The sequence below is a fragment of the Ochotona princeps genome, chromosome 1 (assembly GCF_030435755.1).
Source record: "Ochotona princeps isolate mOchPri1 chromosome 1, mOchPri1.hap1, whole genome shotgun sequence".
Lineage (NCBI taxonomy): Eukaryota > Metazoa > Chordata > Mammalia > Lagomorpha > Ochotonidae > Ochotona > Ochotona princeps.
In genome coordinates, this window is record NC_080832.1 from 63577315 (window position 1) to 63601690 (window position 24376).

General features: G+C 40.3%; 1 protein-coding gene across 1 annotated transcript in view; it reads right to left on the reverse strand.

Moving 5' to 3' along the window:
* Nucleotides 1-1083: 1083 nt before the first annotated feature.
* KLHL32 (kelch like family member 32) overlaps nucleotides 1084-24376 on the reverse strand; it is a 202836-nt gene continuing 179543 nt past the window's right edge. The window contains exons 8-11 of the mRNA XM_004580366.3: nucleotides 18739-18797; nucleotides 13996-14188; nucleotides 12269-12363; nucleotides 1084-1509 (exon numbers count right to left, since the gene is read on the reverse strand). Of these exons, the coding sequence (XP_004580423.1) occupies nucleotides 1348-1509; nucleotides 12269-12363; nucleotides 13996-14188; nucleotides 18739-18797 (509 nt within the window). The 3' untranslated portion in view covers nucleotides 1084-1347. The remainder of the gene's footprint in view (nucleotides 1510-12268; nucleotides 12364-13995; nucleotides 14189-18738; nucleotides 18798-24376) is intronic.

The window sequence follows — 24376 nt, forward strand, 5'->3', positions numbered from 1 at the left end:
AAAATGAGAAATTCTTGTTAGAGAAAGATTGCTGAATCTCTTAACTGCCAATTCTTTTAATAAAAATTAACGATTATCAAAAAAGAAAACACTTGTTGAATATATGTTCAAATATGATAATGAACTTGTTCATTTTTTTTGTTCTAGACAAAACAACCCAAAAACCTTGCCTAAAAAAGAAACTCTTATGCATTATTAAAAGTGCTGTATAAAATATGTATTGATGCTGGTGAATATTCCCACAAGCACTGAAGATTGACATAACCTTTAAAAATGCGGAAGAACTTTTATTAGAACTGCCAATTCTAGGTTCAAACTTAAGTCAAAGCACTTTTATGGTACCATAATTAATACAACCAATTTTTTATTATGTGGTAAAAGGTTCTTTTCATTGACTTATTTTAGCTGAGACATTTCAGATAGTTGTTATTTGAGTCAAGGGTTTGTGCAGGTTTAGGTATCTTTGCTGTTAGTAAACTCCCTTTCTTCCTAATTAGTGTGTCTCAGATGCTTTTTTCAGAATCCCACAGCTTGTTTCCCAGGTTCTATCTAGTAGTGTTGAAACTTTAAAAATAATCTACATCATTTGCAAAGTTGTTAAGACAGTAAGCTGCCTTATCATTTGAGTTTTTCTTAGGTGAAGAACTTAAAAAGTAGCTGCCTAATTCTCATATGAATTAATATGGAAATCAGTGATTACTCTCCTTAAAAGGTGGGAAAATAGAAGTACTGACCTAAGGTTCTGACCATAGGTCAAAATAACCCAGGTGAAAAATCTGAATGTTCCAACTGCTATTACATTGTATTTCTATTATTCGTAACACCTTGAATAAAATATGGTACTTAAAAATTTATGGTGTCATAATGCTGAGTCTACTGAGCAGGCTGTATAATGTTAGATTTTAAAAAGAAAAAATTATAAGTCCAGATTTAAGTAGTGAAGAAACTAAGGATATAAGTTTGCTATTTAAAATCATTAATGTCACTGTGTAAAATAAATTGCCTTACTGGCAAGAGTCATGTCCTGGACAGCACTGATTAGAAAAAGTGTACAAAGAATGCTTTTAAAGACTAATGGAACAACAATGCACTGTTAACCTGGCATTAAGCTACATGACAATAAAAGTCATACATATTGTATGCTGACATACGTTGAGTAAGGTGACAGGAATTTTCTATAATGTATTTTAGAAAACTTGATTTTTTGCTAATATTTATCTAAGTAGAAGACTATGAAACAAGACAAGGAAGCATTGAACACTTGAGTCTTTTCATGCCCAGTATCCAAAAGTCAAGCCTTTGTTTTTCCTGTTTTGTTCATATGGTTATTAACTGAGCATTGGCTTTTCAAATGGTGCCAATCCTGTGATGAGGCACTTGAAGAGTTTGAAGGTTAGGGCATGTGAAATATGGAGCTGGAAGGAAGCATGCTGCTATTCCATTAGAAGCAAAGGGTAGTGTAGGCCCATAGAATACTTCTTCTTTGCCTTCTCTACTTACATCCAATACCTACAAAAGAAGAGAAGAAGCTTATATGTCAAAAATCATTGCTCAAATCTACATATACATGAAAAGGAGCCTGATTTAAGTTCACATATGCCATCACCACCAAATCTTGGGTTTTCCCGTGCTAGAATGGCATGAGAAATACTGAGTTTTACTAAGTTAGTGTACACTTGGTACTATGTATCACATACATTTACAATTGTTCTTCAGAATCAGTGACAAGGTAGGCAGCAATATCCTCACCTAATAAAGCAGTCTGCTGAAATAATGTGCCCAAATTAGCTGATGTTAGTATCATAATATTGACTCACAAATCTTTATCCATAAAATGAAAACAGGAATTTATATCTTTGTTGTGAAACTGGTGACATCATAGTGTCTGGCACATGCAATACAGCTTCCCAATAAGCTCAAATTAGTTTAGTTGGTTCTGGAAATTGTCCCCCAGTTTACTTCCCGCTCAAGCTGGAGTTCATCTCCTCTATGGCACAGCTTTGCTGTTAGTCTGAGCCTGCTGTCAGCTGACTGAATCTGGCTTGCTCTTTTTACTAGAAAATCTTCATGAAAGGCGTTCTCATCACTTTTGTCAAAGTCATTGGGTTCTTTTTAGTCCTCAGTCGTCTTAAACTCTGTATTTGGGCCCGGCGGCGTGGCCTAGCGGCTAAAGTCCTTGCATTGAAAGTCCCGGGATCCCATATGGGTGCCAGTTCTAATCCCGGCAGCTCCACTTCCCATCCAGCTCCCTGCTTGTGGCCTGGGAAAGCAGTCAAGGACGGCCCAATGCATTGGGACACTGCACCTGCGTGGGAGACCCGGAAGAGGTTCCAGGTTCCCGGCTTCGGACCAGCGCACACCGGCCCGTTGCGGCTCACTTGGGGAGTGAATCATCAGACAGAAGATCTTCCTCTCTGTCTCTCCTCCTCTGTGTATATCTGGCTGTAATAAAATGAATAAATCTTTAAAAAAAAAAAAAAAACTCTGTATTCAGCTTTCCTCCAGCTTCAGTTAAACCTTTACTTTCTTGAATCCATGATTTCATTGTAAATAAACTAAAAGCTGTCAGCATTGCTCTCCTGCTATCTATCCACCTTTGGTCCCCTTTCTTTTGGCTGTATTCTACAAGTTGGCATCCCCAGTAGTCATACCACAGACCTCTTGGTGTCCTCTAATTTGTTCCCTCTCCTGCCTTTGTCAAGCACCTCTGTGACTGACGCTTGAGTTTTAAATTATAAATGAAAGGAATCCTTAAAATTTGAAGATCCAGGTTACTAAATGAGAAAATCATTAAGTCTTAAAAGAGATAAAGCTTCTATTTTTTTTTTCCAAAAGGACATTTAGTTGTCACAACCATTGACTGAACAACATACTCTGTCGCTGCTGATTTACAATGCACTTACAACTAAATATGAAGTTTCTCTGTTTCCTTTGATTAATTTATATATCCATTAGCAGTATCATTTTTACAAGCAATGCAAATCTCTTTTATTTATCTAAAAGTTTTTAAAAGATTTATTTTTATTGGAAAGGCAGACTTATAGAGAAAAAGAGATACAGAGAGAAAGATCTTCTGTCTGCTGGTTCACTCCGCAATTGGCCACAATGGCCAGAGCTGAGCTAATGAGAAACCAGGAGGCCCTTCCAGATCCTGATGCAGTGTGAAGGATCCCAAGGCTTTGGCCCATTCTCTGTTGTTTTCACAGGCCATAAGCATGGAGCTGGATGGGAAGTGGAGTAGCCCTTATGGGATCCCAGCATATTCAAGGCTAAGATTTAGCCACTGAGACATCATCCTGGGAATCTTACTCATCTTCAAACATTTATTTTTATATATATTTAATGTCCCTAAAGGAACTTTAAGAAAAGTTTGACAAATGCCATTCTACCTCCCTGAGAACAAGGGAATTCTGAATGGGGTTTTTGAGTAATATTCTATCAGAGTATATTTGAGATCATTAAAAATTTATCCCAAGTATTTAAGGTTACACACTGTCTTCGGTTGACAATAAACGGATGCAGAAAAAATGAAGTGGCTTGCTCTAGGAAATATGTCTAGTAAGTGCAGAACCAGTATTTGAGCTTAAAGATGCAACCAAGAAACAGCAATGAATTTGTGCAGTTATGATAGCCATCCCCTCAGCTGTGTCATTTTTAAGAAGCAAAGTACCAATGAGGTAATCCTCCAAAGAGCTTTTGTCTGGTTCCTAGGGCCAACAGAGACTGCATATGTTAAGCAGATGTAATGTATTTAATCTGAGACGAGAAAAGGAAGCATTGACAGTTTTTTCTCCCAGACACTCCCCTGTTAACTGGCAGAAAGAATGCATTTGGGAGAAGCTGGTGCCAGCTTGGCAGCATATCCTCCAGCTAAAACGAAATAATAGTAAATGAAGAGAACAGTAGAGGTGATCTGGAAACACAGACTAATCACTTGCACACTTACGCAGCTGCTCCCTTATATGCTACTTGTCACCCACAGCACACCAGATTAGAGTCAAATTTCTGTGCCAGACATTTGCTTGCATACCCACTGTATAAACAAGAGGACCTTCATTTTTTGGCTAGAAATTCTCAGTCTATTACTAACAAGTGCAAATGTCAGTTTCTAAGCAAGTATTAATTCAAGAGCATCTTCACTATTGTTTTGGTTGGGATTTCCTTGTGATAGATCAAATAGTCTGCTAAGTCAGAACAGAAGCAGAAAATAAAATAGTGCTTTCAACACAGCGAATGAGCTCCATCTCAAATGACAAACGAGCCTGGATCTGGGTCCAGAGGGTATAATTGAATGAGACAGATCATTGGCTGGTATTTTTTAAGTCAAAAAGTGATTTTAGTCTTCTAGATATTTCTGTAACAATCAAATATTTAAGTGTGACTTTCATTAATCAGCTATGTTTTTGGATTAATGATCTTTAATTTTAGATTAAAGATTACATATTTTCATCTTATGACATAAATATTTAAACTCAAGTATTTTTAGTATTACACAATTTTCTCCACCACTCTTGTGTACTAAGACTTATTTATTTAAAAGACAGAGTTACAGAGAGAGAGAGAGTCCTGCATCCTCTGGCTCATTCTCCAATTAGCCACAAAAAGTACTGGAACAGGCCAAAGCAAGGAACCTTGAGTTACATAAGGCTCTGAAGGGAGTGGGATTAAAGTGGAACAGCCAAGACTCAAACCAATGCTCATATTGGATGCCAGAAATGGCAGCTTAACTTAATGTGCCAAAATGCCAGCTCCTCCCTGGTAATTTTCAATCTGATGACATACTTGGCAATTTATAATGTCTAACCAACACTTCTTAACAAATGCCACTCCATTCTCCCATTATCTTGATTGTCTATTGAATATTTTTTCCAGCAAAGTAGAGACCTGGTTTTGAACATTTTGCTAGATGTTTACTGTTAATGCACCAAAATAAATATATCTGTAGTCATCCATAAAATATGAGCCTGCACTCAGAATAGATTGATAATACAGTTATTAATCATTTGTAAATAAAATGAAACATACATGATGCCTGTTATCTGCCTAACTACTTATCTACTATCTACCTAATCCAAACATCTCTTTTTTAAAAAGTTTATTTATTTCAAAGGTGGTGCTACAGAGAGAGAGGGAAACACAGAGATATTGCCTCTGTTGGTTCACTCCCAGATGACCACAACGTCCAGAGCTGAGCCAGTCCAAAAGCAGAAAGCAAGAATTTTTTCCAGGTCTCCCATATAGATGCAGGAGTATAATCACTTGGATTATCTCCCGTTGCTTTCCCAGGCAGACTGGCAGGGAGCTGGGTCAGAGGTAGAGCAGTTGGATCTTGATTCAATGCACATATGGGATACCAGTGCTCAAGGTGGCGGCTTTACCCACTATGCCACAGCTCCGGTCCCCCAAACATTTCTTTAAGTGAGAAACCATTTGTTCATATAGATGAATACCTCACCTATTACGAGTAAAGGCTTTTAAAGATTTAGGACTAGTGTTAGGGTATTGTACACCAAGCCTCTACCTATGGCACAAACATCTCATATGGGCCCTGGTTCATGTCTTGGTTGTTCCACTTCTGATTCAGCTCCCTGCTAATGACTTGTGAAAGCAGCAGAGGATGAACTAAGTACTTGACACCTGCACCTATTTGGAAGACCTGGAAGAAGCTCCTGCCTCCTGGTTCCTGGCTTTGGATCATCTCAACTCTGGCCAATGCAGCCATTTGGGGAATGAACCTGCAGATGGATGATTTTTCTTTCTGCCACTCCTTCTTTGTAACTCTACATTTCAAATAAACATTTTTGAAAGAAAAAAATTTACATGGACTTTAGCTGTGCTTTGTAGGACCAGTATACTAGCCAAAAGAAAACGTGACATTTGCAAAGAGGATTTTGTTCATCAAAATGGCTACAAGAATATAGAAGTGCTCATAATGCTGAACCTTTTTTTAAAAAGGAAAATGTATATTGTCACAAATAAAATATATTCCACCAAAAAGGCTCTGATTACACATTTCTGAATCCCTTTTAGAATCATTTTAATTTGGGGGCCAGCACTGAGGTGTAACAAGTAAGCTGCTGCCTGAAACATCATCATCATGTATGGGCACCAGTTTGAGTCCTGGCTGATCCACTTCCTATCCAGCTTCCTGCTAATAAGCCTGAAAAACAACAGAAGATGGTGCAAGAGGTTGGGCCCCAGCATCCCTGTGGGAGTCCAAGAAGTGCCTGGCATTTAGATTCAACCTGGCCCAGCCCTAATTATTGTGACCACCTAGCAAGTGAACTAGCAGATGGGAGATCTATGTGTATGTGTGTGTGTGTGTCTTCCTCTCTCTGTATAACTCTTTAAATTACTTAATTTATTTTTTATTATATTTTTAACAATCTTTACATAGTTAATTAGGGTAAAAAGGTTCAAGGACTATAGGAAAGTGGGTAAGACTATTATTTCCATATTGTCTCCTTCATGTTTAAAGGGGGGTATTAAGGGAGAAGGCCCACCCAATTTCCCACCCACCCCAGGTCCCCGATGTAGGGCATGCTCCCAGGTTCTTGCTCAAGTAGTTTTGATAGTTCACCAGTTTTGAATCACTGCCAATCTTGCCACTCCAAGCACGATGAGGTTTTTGAAGAATCCACTGATTGACATAGTCCATCATAGAATCTCTGTTTGCCCCGTATTTCGCTGCCAACATATAGCTGAGATGGTTGATTGACCTGTTCTGTCTTCTGTCTTTTCTTGGCTAGGGTTCTGAGTCTGAAAGCTCAATGGGGGAGATCTCCAAAGAAACTTTGTCTGAGGCATTCTCAGACCAGATTCTTGTATGTACTAGCAAGTACAGGGCCTGACACAGTCCATCGCCCTGATCAGCTGCTGGTTGCAATTGCTGGGTTGGTTCTGTTTTCAGTCCTGAGTTGCACTGGAATCAACGCGTGTTTGCAGTCCAGCCTGGTTCTGCCCAGCACATTCTCGGCCCTTGCATCAGCCAGTGGGAGCTGCAGCCTGGTCAGAGCGACCCACAATAACCCGCACCATGCCCGTCCCCTCCCTGGTTTGCCAGTATGTGTAGCAGATTAGTCCAGTCTGTCCCACACCCCTTCTGCTCTCATACATGTCAATGGGTATTAAAGCTTTGTTCTATCAAACCAGCTCCACTATGCAGCCCACACAGATGCTGTTGGGTATCTCACTGTCTAGCCACCCCAGCCCTTTTCCTAGTTTTCGTGCCCTCTCATGGGGGGTGGTAACCTAAGAGAGAGGAGCCCACTATTTCCCTCCCAGGCCTCTCCCACTCCCGGATTATGTACTCTCCAGGTAGTTCTGTGGTTTGACTTTTCAGAATTAGACCCCAGTGCCAGCTTCTGCCAGCTGATGCTGTGGCTAAGCCCAAACAACCCTCACCCACTCTAATTTTGTTTGCACCAGGAGGAATAATCAGCCCAGCCTGGCTTTTCCCTAATCTAGTCCACATGAGGGGCACAGGTGTTGTAGCCCTACCCAGTCTGGTCTGCCCCATCCCAGCTCACACTCTCCAGTGGGAGTAGCTGTCCAGCAAGGGAACCACCCCTTGTTCCCCTGCCGGCTCTGCCCACTCCATTCCTGGTTCTCATGTGTGCTGGTTGGGTGCTGCAGTCAAATCCGGTACAGGCAACCTCACCTTGGCATTCCGTATTGTGCACTACTTTTTGTAGCGACCTAACCCGGCTCGACCCACACTGTTCTGGTGCTTGGATTTGCCAATGGATGACGTGAACCGATTCAGCCTGGTATGCCCCCAACCCATGCCAAATGTATGCCAGTGGGAAACTTTCCATGGCCTGTTCTGAGCTGTTTCCTATCATGCTTCTTGCACTTACCTGCCAGGTCTGTGTCCTGCCAGAGGAGTTGCCCAGGCTCCTCCATCAGAACCTCTCCCAATGCCAGATTTTGCGCATACCAGTGGGTCCCTGAGTCATCCCTACTCAGTTCACCTCCTGTCCTAGCAGGAACAGTGGCGTTTCCTGACTGGCCTTCAACCCAAACTGGTCCTTGCTGTTGGATGTTTCAGCCCAGCCATGGCTCGTCCACACCCACATAGGGCTCACACATGGCTCAGTAGCGGTTGAGACCTTGCCTAGTCCATCCCACATCTACCCTGGTCCTCCAGGACACCAAAGGGTGTTGGAGTATGACCCAGCTCGGTGCATCCAATCCCAGTTCACACTAGTGCCAAGGGAGACTACAACTGTATCCTGATCAGAACACAGCCCCCATTCCAGCACACGCACCCCTTGGTGGGAACCTCAACCCAGCTAGGGTGTCCCCTTAGCTCCCCAACTGGGCCTGTTCCCAGCCATAGATCACGCACCTGCCAGTGGTTGCTCTGACTCAGCTTGGCTCAGTCCCTCATTTGTCCCGACCTCTGCCTTAGACACTGTGGCTTAGCGTTCCTGGCTCATGCAGACCAGTAGGTGCAAGAGCCTAGCTCGGCATGACCTGTGCTCCATCCTGGTCTCTAGTTTGGCTTGTGGGCTAAGATTTGCTCAGTCCTGCCCGTCCACCCTGTTCCATTACCAATTGACTCATTACCCAGCTGTTGGAGCTACTTTGCCCAGCTTGTCCGACCCCCAGGTCTGGACTACATGTTCACCAATGGGAGCTATGACTCGCCAAGGGAATTTCCTAAGTTCCTCCACTTAATCCACTCCCAGACCCAGTTTTTATACATGCCATTGGGTTTAGGCCAGGTTCCGGCGAAGTCTGGCCTTCCATTTGGCCTTGTATGAGCTGGTGAATGTTGCAGCCCGGCCCACCCCATACCCTATTGAGGGTGCACATTCGGGTGCTGCTGCCTTGACCAATCCAGACTGTTGTCGGTTCCTTTACCTATGATTGATGGCAGGCTCCTTGGTCACACCTAGCTTAGTCCATCACCACTCCAACCCTCGAGCTAACCAGTGGGGCTAGAATTTCCACAGGGTTTGACCCACACATCCCTCACAGAATCCTCACCTGGGTATGGTTCTCGAGTGCTAGTTAATGTAATGGCCCTGCTTAATGTGGCCCTTCTCCTGATCCATCATCATGCCAGGTAATAGGACATGATTCTGCTGGACAAGCCCCAAGCCATAGCTTTTGCATGGACTGGTATTTGGTAGTCAGCATTGTTCAGTGATTACAAGTTTTTCAAAGCAAGAGTTACTGTCATTGGGAATCTATCATTGGTTTATGTCCTAAAGCTCAGTGAGTTCAACCTGGAGCTACCTAAGCAGCCAGCAGGCGGAGCCTGGCACCTAATGGTGCACTGACCACCTGGGCACAGCTCACCATGTGCACATGGTGGCTGGTGTCTTGGATCCAGGCATTAGACGCCCCGTCCTGAGACCCACCAGCAGCCAACAGGCTGGTGGAAGTTTAAACTCCCAGGCCCAAGGTCATGCCCCTCCCCAATCCCATTCACTGCCCAATGGGGGTGGCGGGTGGGCCCCGGATTTGCCCAGTCACAGAGACCTCCCCCCTTGGTGTACTCACCCCGAAGGGAGCAGCCCCCTGAGCCCAGGCAGGCCCAGGGACAGCTCACCACGTGCACATGGTGGCTGGCGTCTGGGATCCAGGCATGAGACGCCCTGTCCTGAGACCCACCTGTATAACTCTTTTAAATAAAGAATTTTTTAAAAAGAAATTAGTTTAATCCTAAGAATGCCCTTTAACATCATCTGGGTTAAAATAGCCAGTTGTTCCCCTTCATCTTTTCAAGATAGTTCCTTGTTTGGGAACGACCAGACATTGGCAACTAATTACTGCATATGCTTAGTGGTCAGTCTAAGAAAACCTCATTGGGGGCAAAGAACAAATGATATGACTCTAAAGATTTCTAGTTTCAGCATTTTAAAAAATTGTTTCTGTGTCTAAGCTAACATTATAACTATTCTAAAACAGGAGATGTAAAAAAGAGATCTCTAGTCTGTCTGGAGTATTTTCTAACGATGTTAGGATTTAGACTTGTTTCTATTTTTGAACCAACTGGATATTAAAATGGGTGGAAACCTACCCATGAATATATTTAGAAATGTGCAGTTTCGCTTGTGCTCATTTTCAGCAGGACACAATCATGTTTGGCAACTTTGCTTCACTGACTTGCACATACAGTCAGGAAAAGCCAACCATCACCACTTACACATTGCTAGCGCTCTAGAGCACTGCCTGTCACCCAGTTCAATTTTTTCTTTTTACTAAATTTGAAAGTAAACAATTAAAAAAACTGAAAGACTATGAATACTGCCAAACACATGATGGAATAAAGACTGAAAGAAATGCTTTTTTAGAGAAAGCAATTTGCTCATTTTTTGTGATCCAAAAAGAAAAAAGAACTGTCTATGCCTATAAAACTGTGTCACATAACAATGTAATCAATAAAATATAAATAAATTAATTAATTAAAAAAAGAACCATCTAGAACAAAGTGTCTTTCCATTAACTCCCTTAAAATCTTACTTTTTTGTGTGTGTTTGATATTTTTCTAATGTATTATCCATTTCTACTGCATTAGTTTTCTCATTTTTATTCTTTGAATTTACTGTAAGTTATGCAGCAATGCATTTTATTATTTACAGATAGATAAGAGTACTTCAAAATATTCATGAAAAAGTTTAATTAAAAATAAAGGCATTTTCATGAAAAAGGGCATGCAATCGCTGCATAGTTTTTCATACACACTTCCAAAAACTTTTCCAAGTACCCATGCATAGGAATTTAGGTTTTTGTTAGGTTCCAGCTTAATTACATTGCGTTAAAGATGTGTAACACTTCATTTTTAAAATTTATCATTGTTTTCCTTCCCTAACAGTGGAATATATTTGGTTCTTTTACATGTGCCACGTATGCATCCTCTTCAACAGTTCAAGGCAAAGCTCACATCCATTCTAATAAGCTTGTTAACTATGCTATATTCTCATATCAACCCTACTCTTGCCAGATCTACTATCTGATCTGTATGAATAATACATCTATGTTTAGGTTTGCAGCCAAACCTTTGGCAAAACAAATCAAGAGACAATATGAATATAAAGGCAGATTTAATTAAAAATAACCCAACTACACAATAGTGATTTTTAAAACTTAGACAAGGTGGGAAAGTTTCTTTATATACATTTGAGATTCGATTAGAAGAACTAAAATGCTTGATTCTGCAACTATTACAATATTGCAGCAGTTGTAAAAAATCTTCCTACAAAAATGAGGTAAGACTGTGAATTATAAGAATATACTTTTCTGGGTAACAAGTTAGGACTGATGTGAATATTTTATCAGAGAACACGTAAAAAATCATGGTAAGAATTATAAAATAATAATAGGAATACTGCCTTAAGTATGCATATTAACAAAAAGTATTGCTGTTATAAAAGTCCACACTGGGGAACTGCTCATTCTGGGCTGCTTGCATATCCATGTGCCAAGGCTACTCTCTGGAGCAGAGGATGTCGATTCAAAGAAATGCTCACAGCCTCTGTTAGGAAGAAAGAGCACGTCTGCAGCGGCAAGCAGGAAAAAATATCGTGACGCAGAAAACAAGGCAATGACGTAGAAAGGAGACATTCACAATGCCTCTGGGGCTGAGGAGGGGTTATCGCCAAGCTTTTTAGATGTTTTTGGTTTAAAATCAAGGGACAGGTATTCCAGTTTCCACATTTTCAACATATATCCCATATATTTTCTTTCTTTCTTTCTTTCTTTTTTTAAGATTTTTCATTATTATTGGAAAGCCGGATATACAGAGAGGAGGAGAGACAGAGAGGAAGATCTTACATCCAATGTTTCACTCCCCAAGTGAGCCGCAACGGGCCGGTGCGCACCGATCCGATGCCGGGAACCTGGAACCTCTTCCGGGTCTCCCACACGGGTGCAGGGTCCCAATGCATTGGGCCGTCCTCAACTGCTTTCCCAGGCCACAAGCAGGGAGCTGGATGGGAAGTGGAGCTGCCGGGATTAGAACCGGCGCCCATATGGGATCCCGGGGTTTTCAAGGCGAGGACTTTAGCAGCTAGGCCACGCCACCGGGCCCTATCCCATATATTTTCAAAGCTTCTTCCCCAGCTTTATTTCCAGGAATGCTCAGTCACTTATTTTTAGGATGCAGGATGAAGTTCTGTGGCTGAGCTAGCTATACACAACATGAAATCAGGAGCCGCTGTCTCTATGTATATATCTCTTCCTTCATGAATAGCACTGCAAAACATGACTTTGCTGGTCCTCTGGAGCAAACTTTAAAGCAACTTCAACCACTCACCTGGATACAAGCCAGAGGCTCATTTGTCCAAATTGAATATCCACCAACTAAATATATTCTCCCGTTATGGACAGCAACTCCAGATTCATTCTGACCTAATTGAATAAAAAGAAATAACAAATCCATTTCTCACGTGTTTTCATTAAATCTTTTGTCACTGAGGAATACAGTTTCCTCCTGTAGCTGGCTTGTACACTCCATCGGATTTTTGTAGCAACTACATCCTAGCTCCCACTTCTAAGAAGACCTAGCTATTGTTTCTCACAGAATAAGTCTATGTCAGATCAGAACCAGGCCAAGGCACTTACTAACCAGCCAGGCTAGTAATAATAAAATTAAAACACAGCAATGGTAAGTGACATGGAACTAAGAGTTGTGTCCTATTTTCTATAGAATTGATTTATACTACAGGAATATGATATATTTTAGAAATAAAGATATCCCTTGTACCCACAAATGCAATTAAGGAAAGTGCATGTATTTTTAAAATAACAGCTGCAACTCCAAGTAGCCAATAAGACAAAGCCATAACCAAAATAAAGACAAATGGTAGCAAAAATGGATAACACTGCCCTTTCTTTACATACACATAAGTTTTAATATTGTATTAAAGTTCCTGAGCTGGGACCAACTTGGATAATCCTCCAGATACTGACACGCCACGATGATGAAAGGTTTGTCTTCCCAATTCAAAAAGAAGGCAGAATATCTCAGTACCACATATTCTTCCCTGGAGGCTATCAGAGAGTGAAGTATTCTGATTTTATTGATGGGCTGACACAGGATTGACTGGAGTAATAAATAAACTGACTCTTCCAGCAGGTAGAATCACAGAATCAGGGATCAAGGGTTACAACTTAAGAGTCATTGGAGGTGGGCCTCAAAAATCATTTGTCAAAGCCAAGAACACCACAAAGCAGCTAAGCCTCCAGTTACATAACCTGTGCTGCTACTCTTACTCTCCCTACAGCAGCTGTGAATAACTGAGAGCCTATTTGGCATACGAAGATGTCTTCAGGAACTATTCCAAACCACCATTGTGAGTTTGTGATTTTCCAGTTATTCAAGCAGCCCTGAAAGGAATGTCAATAACACAAGCTGACAAGGGACAGAAAAAAAAAATTCAATTCTGTAAAGAAGTATCATGGATAAGCTGCCTACTGCTATCTTTCATTCACTTTTGGGATGAGGTTGGGCCATGGCTAGTATATCTCATGATCAACTTCTTCTGCTTGTTCAGAGAGGCAGCTAACCTCACAAAAATAATTGATAGATTTGTTTGTAGAAAACAGTGAGAAATAATATCTGACAATGAGAAATAATGAAGATGCCTCTGAATTCACAAGAAATAAAAGAACGCTAAATGCTGGGGCCAGCCAACAATAAACTGCTTTTATAAAAGTGATAACTCCTTCAGTGCTTAGTTCTCTTTACTTGTTTCAAAGTTCCTATGTAAATACCAATGATAGTGGACTTGGCATGACCCTCCTAGTCACGGGAGAACATACACAAAGCTAACAGCCATTAGAGAACCTAGGGGTAGTAGTGGCATCAGGGAACCTAGATGCTAAGCCACCTGAATGAGTCTGGTTTCATAACACAAAGAAAACACACTTCTGTGGTTAACCACTACACACTTAAAAAAGCATTAAAGGTGTGTAAGAAAATGTGTCTGGCAGTCTCTTGAATCTCTGATTTGCCTGGTTTACTTAACCAAAGGTACTTGCCAGTCAACAGGTTGAAATTACAGCGTGTCCACTGATCAGTGTCTATGTTGTAAGAATCTATATGGCGCACAAGAATCCGGTCATTATTGTAGTCCAGATCATTGCCTCCAAGAACATAGAGCTTTCTTTGGACAGCAGCCATGGAATGGTAGACCCTCCGCTGTAGCATGGGGCTACGGCTTATCCACTTGTTCTGAGAAAAGAAAATCAAGTGCTTTTTGTTAATAGATGTCCATAACAGATAACAACAGCAGGTGTCGTAAGTACAGCAACCCTAATGTTTATCAGTCACATTTGTTGTTTACACATATTGAAAGGCATGAGATTCTAACATAAGGACAGGTACAGAACAACCACAGCTTCTAATCTTCTTCTCTACTTATATATAGCATTTCTTCTTATCAAGTTGTAGCTCATAGGCCACCATACATTTTGTAAGGGGAACTGAAATTTTTATGGTGGTTATCTTATCCACTTCAAAAAAGTTATTCATGCAAATTAACAGTGAAAGCACAAAACTAAGGACATTATGTATAATCATATAATGATTAAAAATAACATCTGGATTCAGAAGCATGGTTCATTTTAAAAGATTTATGTATGTATGTATGCATGTATGTATGTATTTAAAAGAGTTACAGAAACACACACATGCATACAAACACACATACAGAGAGAGGGGGCTGGGGAAGAGATATCTTTCATCCATTAGCTAACTCCTCAAATGGCCATAATGGTCTGGGTGATATGGCTGAAGTCAGGAGCCTGGAACGTCATAATGCCAGCCCTGAGTTTATAATTCATGCCTGAGTTTATGACTCAAGTGTGACACTGAGCAATCTACTGAACTTCTCTGTACCTATCTCCTCCTCTGTAAAATGAGGATAGTTACACCTTCTTGCTAAACCTGTAGTAAAAATTAAATAAGCTAATTCACACAAGGCAATTAGGAAAATATCTGTCATTTAATAAATGACAATAGAGACTGATACAGCTTGGGTGCATCTCCCCAAGAATCCATGTGATTGGGAAATTGTTCCCCAGGAAGTGGTTGATCTCCAAAGAGGTACAACTTAGTGGGAGATCCTTTGGTCACCAGGGGTGTGAGGTGGTTCTCTCTCAATCGCTTGGTTGTGATCTAGAGAGAGTTATTTTGAAAAGAGCAAGTCTGGTCCCGCCCACTCTTTGCCTCCTGCTGGGAGATGCAATTGATCTGCTATGATCTGATACCATCTGCTGTGAAGCCCTCACCAGAGGTCACAACAATAGCGTTCTCTGATCTTGGACTTTGTACATCCAAATCTAAGCTAAATGAAGCTCTGTTTTTTCATAAGTTAGCTTCTCTGAGGTATTTCAGAGACACAAAGCTGACTAATATCTATGTTCACATTTTAAAATTTATCTTGGTGATAATCATAAGGTATCAGAGCCTCCTAGATAAGCTGGGGGTGAGAGAGGATTTATGGTCCTTTCCATAATAACCTCTTCAGATCAGTGGCAGGAGTTAAGAATTTGGCTCAGCAACAAACCTATATGAGAACTTCAAGAAATGGTGAAACCTTCAGTATTAGATTCCATATCACCACTAGTAATGAGAAGTATATGTTCAATTCTTGTTAAAATAAAGCTCATATTGAAAAATGCCATGTACGTTGCAAAATTGGATGAAAATCAAATAGTTAATGATAAATTTCAGAAAAATAATAGATAGGCAAATAAATCAATTTTCTTTTGACATGAACACTAAACACACAGAAAGAACCCAGTTTCTTTTCTGCCAAGAAAAATTTGGATTTCAACCAAAACAATCACATAATGTTTTGAATTCATAGGATTTCACCCATTCACAAACTGTAAGGGAAAGAATAACCAACAGTAACAAAAACATGTTTGCAGAAACATCTGTCCATTCACCATAAGCATATATACTGCCTTACATCTAATTTCTCCATTAAAGATATACTCCTGAAAAAAAAGATGTTATCTCCTTCCAGTCAAACATTTTTTTAATAATACAGTAGCCAGGACTTTCTTAGATTTTATTGAGAAATATCTCGAATACACTACACATGAGTGACTGAACTTAACTTGAAACTGATGATGCTTTTCTTAGGTGCTGTATGTGAGACAGGTCATGACAGTGTCAAGAATCAATGTTTGCATTTGCAGTCCACTCCCCTGCCACAAGATTCTGGATGCCATCTGGTTTGCAAAGCCTGCTTGCATGCCCTGATTATATCTTTAGCTTCCTTTACTACAGTGCCTGCCAGGTGAGCCACCAACCGCTGCAAAAGCAAAGAAACTGGGAGGCCTGGTGAGGTCACTCCTAATAAGCTAGCATGTGAATACTAATCAGTAGTGGGGAAGCAGAGGTCACCCCAACCCTGCCTGTTAGCAGGTAGCAATGTGCTCTGTGGCAGATGGCAGGCATTATCGACTCTCCACAAAGGCATAGAAGAGAAATAAGCACCAGGGCTGAATGATAGAGTTATTGAGATTCTGCGCAAGATGCAAGCAGATGTGATGTTTGCCAGTATGCAATGTAAACAATATGCCAGCAGAATTTTTAAAAAGAGCATATGTGTACAAACATGAAGCAAAAATCATTTGAGAAATGTTACCACCTTTTTCCTCTTTAACCACATGTGCACCAAATTCAAGCAACTGCAATTAATGATTCCTCTGGAGATGGCTGACCCATGAACATTGGGTCTATGAAATTCACACCTTCTAATGACATCAGGAAACACATTTGCAGACAGAAACTGCTTGGTTAAACTCAGAATGAAGTAATTATTACAATAAACAGATACCAGATACACTGAGGTCGCTCTAGCTACACATTTTGTGGCCAATCCAAACTCAGATTGCCAAAGTCAATCTGTTGTTTCATATTTCGATGCCTCAGATCAAATCTTTTTGGAATATTATCATAGTCATGCAAATACTTTGCTAAACTCACACAAATAGTAAAATTCAACAGACATTCGTCAAGGTAACAGATGTTTTGGTAGAAGGAGAAAATGAATTGAAAACAGTTCCTTGGACTATCAGTATGGGCACCACAAACTACATCCCAACAGCCAAAGAGACCATGGGGAATTGGAGTGCCTTCAGAGGCCGAGAACTCTGAGGTCATCCAACCCTGTTTGGATCTACCACATGGGATGGAAGAAGCCCAAATCCTTCCTTGCAGGATCCAAGGTCATCAGAACAACAGCCAGGAACCCTGAGCGATCCACAGAAACAGAACAGTAAACTTTCTTCGGGACTAGGGAGAGGAGCTTTCTCAGGTCCTTACTGAGTTCCAACTTCAGATCCCCACCCTCTCTTGCAATGACCATCAGCGTCACTCCAGAACCCCCCCCCCCAAACACACACACACACACACACACACACACACACACACATTAGAATAGATAGGCAGAGAACAAGGAAAGCTCAGAACCAGACAGGAAACGGTCAGCGTGGACTCACACATACCTTACTAGGTAGGACACAAAGATTAGTTACTCCTCACTAAGGGACTGAAGATTTTTCTGCACACCCCTCCTAAAACTGTTACGCACCTCAACTGTTGACCTATGCCTTGTTAGAGTTATAAGTCAGTTTAGACTATCCTAAAATCTGCCCAAGTTCAGCAAAATAATGCTTCAACACTATAAACTGCTAAAACCTAAAATGAAAACAGACGCGAGACAGCTGAATAGTACCCTATAGCCATTTTAAGGTGTATAGCAGCTGATTCTGTGTATAAACTAAAATTGAAATGTCAATGAATTAGTCACAGGAGGTGGTTAAGAACTTGCATTTTTAAAAAAAATATTAGTTACTCAATACCATGCAAATTAACTCCATAATGTTGTAAATTGTTGTTGATGTTATGTTGTGGCTTTAAATTAATCAGGATGGTATTCTGCCAGCTCTGCCTTAGGACCAGAGATGGTCTCCCCAAGACACCGCTGAATTTATCTGGACAATAAGATGCTGGACTCTGTGCTTGGTAAATGCTTGCAATGAAAGAATCTCAACTGAATTTGAACTGTAATACTGCACCAAGGTGGAGGAATCCACCATGGGGGGGGGGAGGCGGTGGGTACGGAGAGGGGTTAGGGGAATCCCAGAGCCTAGGAAACTGTGTCACATAATGCAATGTAATTAATAAAAAAAGTGTGTATTATTTAAAAAAAGAGAGAGAGAAAAAAGAAAACAGTTCCTTGGAAGAAATAAAAGTCAAAAAGCATGTATGAGAGATGATCAGGAAAAAAAAGGCATCACCAAAATGTTTGCCATTCAAGCCCAGACTGTTAGCTTAAAAATATATTGCCACTCTCGAGGCTCATGTACCTCAGACTCAACCTAGAGAAGGGCAAAATGTTCCAGGACATTTTAGCTTCATTAAGCTAAATGACCTATTTTATTTTATTTGAGAACAATGGTGCCATAAGCACATTCCTTCCTGAGAATAGCAGAGGATATAGCAACAGGACAATCAAAATCTGTTCTACATTATGCAAACCGAAAGAGTAAAGCATGCTGTACAGCATAAAAAGTTTTGGGAACTGAAAGGTAATAAAAATAGAAGGAATCACAAGGCTGTTTATCCAGATGCTTTCTTTTCTCTGTATGGACCTGACACACATGTGTATGTATGTAGACTTGGCATTCCACATACTGCACAATATTGCAGAAACCTTTTAAAATTCATTTTCAGGTAATGAGATTTTGTTATAGGATTCCTACCTGGTTAGGCTCATATACCATTAGCCTGTTCTGATATTGGGCTGTGTTAGTCACTCCACCTGTAACAGATTGATATGTGTTAGAGATTCTCATGAATAAAAAATAGGAAAATTCAACAAAAGGATGAGATACAATTAAAGGAAAATTAGCTAATTCTGAGGATCTGTTTGTACAACCTGTTTTAAAACCCGTGATATAATTAAGAAGCTTAATGTTGAAGCTGTTTTATTCTCAAGAAACATTTCGGAAGCAATCCTGCTGAACAAAAAGTATTCAGACCCGAGATAGCCCCAGTTCTGCTGAGCTGGTCTGCCTGGTCAGAATGAATGACAAAACAAAGGAAGGGAGCATGGCTGAACACAGCACATGGAAACAAACTCTGTATGAGCCAGGGATATAGTTACGTGGAAACGACTGCCCTTACCTATACTGCATATTTAGATCTAAACTCCATATAGAAATAGAGTGATAACTTGATATCTCTTGCAGAAGAGCCATATCTAACAAAAGTCATTATTTATTGAAAGGCACCTAGAGCCAGTGTTGTCCAATAGATTATAACAAAAATCATAAAAGTAATTCACATACACATCTATAATTTTCTAGTAACCACATTAAAGATAAAATGAAACAGTGAACTCAAATGTATCAACAAATCTTACTATGCTATAGACAAATATTACTTCAACATGAGGTCAATTAGAAAATTAAGATATATTGTTTTATTCATACTAAATATTCAAAATCCAGTTGGTGTTTGACACAATGCATTTTAATCCAGATTAGCTGTGTTTCCTGCATGCTTAACGGCTTCCTTATTAGACTGCAGAAATCTAGGGCTCTCCACTACAACTGCTGTTGCGATTTTGAATTCTCTTGGAAAATGCATAGGTCTGAGAGACTTGAGAGCTTCTATGTATTGAAGGACCCCAAAAGAAGAGAAAAATCACCACATTTCCAGTTAAGTTTCTGTTTTCCCTCATACTTCTTTTCTTGCTTGTGGTATATACACTGAGCTGTATAAAACCTAAAAGATTATTAATTCTATCTAACTTGTATCACCAAATGGAAAAACTCTTTAAAACAACACGTGCAGCAGCAATAGCTAGAGTTGACCCAGTCCGAAGCCAGTTGCCAGGAGCTTCTTCTAAGTCTCCTATGCAGGTCCAGCATAAAATAACATAAAAATAACACCAGTATATATTAACTGTTAGGCAATAGATAGCTGTAATACGGGAACAAAAACAAAATCCACCTTCAGAAATATTGCCTTACATACTGTAAAATAAACAATATTCTTATTTTAATAAGTATCATAAAAAGTAGTAATTATTTTTATAGCAAATATCGAAAGTTAAGTGAGACTAAAGAAGCCTCTTATCAGAACCTTAAAAAGTATGTAATTACATGAATTATGCAGGATGGCTTTCACATTCCTCCACCTTAACTAAATTTTAAAGAAGCTGCTTCTTGGAGCCTGGTGCCATAGCCTAGCAGCTAAAGTCCTCACCTTGCTACACCTGGGATCCCATATGGGCACTGGATCATATCCCGGCTGCTCCACTTTCCTTTCAGTTTCTTTTTTGTGGCCTGGAAAAGCAGTAAAGGACACCCCAAAGTCTTGGGACCCTGGACCTGCATAGGAGACTTAGAAGAAGCTCCTGGCAACTGGCTTCGGACTGGGTCAACTCTAGCTATTGCAACCACTTAGGGATGGAAGATCTTTCTGTATCTCTTTCTCTCTGTAAATCTGACTTCTCAATGAAAAAAATAAATACATCTTTTAAAAAAAGAAGAACATAAGCTGCTGCTTATTGACTCAAGGCCTCTGCCCTCAGAGAATTTACTTTACAAAAATATAAACTTGTGAATTCTTTTGTTTCTTTGAGAAACATGTCATCTTAAGAGCTGCTTGTCAGTTCCACAGCCGAAGAATATCTTCCTTAGGGAACTGGGAATCCTCATTTTGTAACCATCAAGGAAGGGATCATCTTATCTCTATCCTACCCACCTTTCTATGGAAGGGTAGGGGCCAGACTTGGAGAGTCATGAGTTAACAAACACAGACAGCTTACCCACAGAGATATAACCCAAATCTGCCACCTCAGGAATAACTGAGCATGCATAACACATACATAGGTCAACTGCTCCTCAAAGCTTCTTCAGTACTATCCCATTCCTTTGCTCTCGTGTTTAGAAAAAAAGGGGGGAATATATATATATGTAATATATATGTGTTATATATATGTAATATATATGTGTGTTATATATATGTAATATATCTATACACATATATAGATATATTACATACATGGGCACTGGTTCTAATCCCGGCAGCCCCACTTTCAACTCCTCTCTCTGCCTGTGGCCTGGGAAAGCAGTCAAGGATAGCCCAAGCCTTGGGACCTTATGCCCACGTGGGAGACCCAGAAAAATCTCCTTGCTCCTAGCTTCGGATCGGCTCAGCACTGGCCACTACAGCCACTTCGAGAGTGAACCAGCAGACAGAAGATCTTCCTCCTCTCCGTTTCTCTTCCTCTCTGTGTATCTCTTTCTTTCTGAATTTCCAATAGAAATAAATAAATCTTAACATATATATACATTATATTAAAAACCTATTATTTCAATAGGTTTTAAATAACTTTCTAGTTTCTCTCTCCCCTGTCGGCAGTAGTCTTTGGTAAATTTTTCTTCATCTTTTTAAAAATCATACAGTACAATTTGTGCTTTGACAAATGCTTTGAATAGATCTCCACCATCAACTGCACAGCCAGGAGTCAAGGTAACCAGGATTCAGAGGATTAGTGCCTAATCCTCAACAGAACTGGAATAATCAATCAATACTAATAGATACATAAAGAGGAAGGAACTGTTCGGGCCAATCATGACTCTCTCACTCAACTCCAGTAAAGAGATTATATCTTTCATGTAACTGACCATGGCTATTATTAACTGGAGAGCTATTTTATATTCTCTCTGAAGCTTACCACTACTTTTAAGATCAACGAAAGCTTTGTCTGTGGAGGAAATCCACAAAGAACAGAGAGAAATGAGCTTTCTGACCTCAAAGAAAGCCTTCTCCTTGAATATCTCATTTCTAAAATGAAATCAAAGCAAAGGAAACACACTTAAGAAAGTTGAAGCTGAAATGCCTGCGTAGCATCCAGATGTGTGTCAAAATAAATACAGACGTATGTTTGCTCCCAACCTTCCCTTTCTTATCTGATTAAAAATGGAATGTTCAATAATTCTTTCTCAGCACAACCACACAAGAATCATCAAATCTGTTGAGACCTCACAGGTCTTCAGAGTTAAAATGATTGCCAGTGCTTTTGATCTGAGCCATAACCACCAGACTAATATCCAGCTCACCTATAATCATTTCTTCAATTGAGAAGGAACAGAGGATAAAGTTCCCACACAATGTTTTAAAACACTGAGAGTTTTGTTCCCCATGTTAGAAATATGGCATGGAATTAATAGGTACTGAAGTAAACTATCTGTTTTATGACACTATTTGAAAAATTTGCATCAGACTCTGCTCATAATAGATTTAATGTGCGACCTATGGATTTGAGTATAACTATTACATGCTCTCTCCCAAACAAGGGGCACACAATTTATCTCCATGTTCTTCAGAATTATTAATGTTCAGAATTATTATTTACTAGCTTCCACAGTTGCATCTGTAACACTTTTTTCTTTTTTTTTTTTAAAGATTTATTCATTTTATTACAGCCAGATATACAGAGAGGAGGAGAGACAGAGAGGAAGATCTTCCGTCCGATGATTCACTCCCCAAGTGAGCCGCAACGGGCCGGTGCGCACCGATCCGAAGCCAGGAACCAGGAACCTCTTCCGGGTCTCCCACATGGGTGCAGGGTCCCAATGCATTGGGCCGTCCTCAGCTGCTTTCCCAGGCCACAAGCAGGGAGCTGGATGGGAAGTGGAGCTGCCGGGATTAGAACCGGCGCCCATATGGGATCCCGGGGCTTTCAAGGCGAGGACTTTAGCCGCTAGGCCACGCCGCCGGGCCCAACTTTTTTTCTTAATCTGCACTTGGTAATTAGATTTCTTACTCTTTCATACAACTTTTTACTCACATGACAATGCTTAGAAATGAGATATTGGGTTACAACTTGGGAGTTAAATTAAAACTCCCAGTTAGTTCTTTGGTTGATTACCTCTAGAATGTTAAACCACAGGAGGTGGCTAACAAGCCCAGTGCTGTAACTTTTGCCAAATCAGGGTTGCAAAGGAAAATCTTAGAAATTGGTTCTATCGCTTTTCCTCTTTGAAATAATTTCCAAATAAGCATATAAATAAAAGCCATTTCTACTCAGTATAAAAAACAAATTTTATAAAAGCATCCAAGTTTGCAGCCCACATTTCTTTAGCAATGTTACTCATTTGCAAAGCTTTATCATTACATTCCCTTCACATAACACTCTTCACTTTTAGATTAATCTGCTGAAATGAGATGCTAAGGATTTGCATACAGATTTGACTATACAAAAATAGATATGGAATTAATAACAGTCTCTATATGTTTTAATTTCTCCTAGACTGGAGTACCCTTGCCTGCAGCAGTATTCTTGGCTTTGAAAGTCATCAAGCTGATTTGTCTGCTCTGGGTTATGATGCCACATGCTGCTATACTGTCCCCTGCAATCAAAGCACTTGCAAAGATAGATTCCATGCCTTCCTCTATCGAGTATATTTTATAGATTGGCAGTTTTGATCTCCCTCCCCCACCCCAGGGGGGATAATCTGCATCTTAACAGCTTTCTATAGATACATCTGTCATTAAAAATGCCATCTCCTATCAGCATCCATTTTTAAGACCAAGTTTCCTCTAACTTTGAAGTACCACAGTCAAAGTTAAGATTTTTCTGCCAAAATTGAAAATGAGCAAACCGTCTCATACTTTTGAACTGTGACTTACAGATATACCGCAGGTTCCCACAAAGTCAAATAAGTCTTTAAAAACTGCCAGAAGGAATGAGAAGTTACCACCATGCTACCAGCCATGAGAAATGCTTTCTATCATCAAGACAGGAATAAAGCATTTTTCTTAAGTGTCTCCATACAACTCCCCACAAAATATTGTGACAAATGGATGAATGCATACTGGGGAGAAGATGACAAGTGACTGCCAAACAAGTAACATTTTTCTCTGCTATACTGAGATCACAGACATCTCAAACCCATGTTGTACTCAAAAGTAACTGCCAGTGAGAATGCTGAGAGTGCCTGTATAAGAAGATGTTTAGAAAACCTCCTCTCATACACTCTGGTCACAGTGGGTAAAGTCTGATGGCTCTGCTAGTTTGGGCTTTTTTTTTTTTAAATAAACATAGTTCACACTAGACTCTAAAAGTGGAAGGCTATGGGTCAGTGCAGGCAGGCTAATCCTACACCCATAATTGTGTCCTGGCTGCTCTACTCCCCATCCAGCTCCCTACTTAGAGCATAGGGAAGAAGCAGAGATTGGCTCAGGTTCTTGGACCCCTGCATGCACATGGAAGACCTGGATGAAACTCCTGGCTCCCAGTTTCAGATTAATTCAGCTCTAGCCATTGTGGCTAGTTGGGAAGTGAACCTGCGGATGGAGGACCTATCTCTGTTTCTGCTTCTC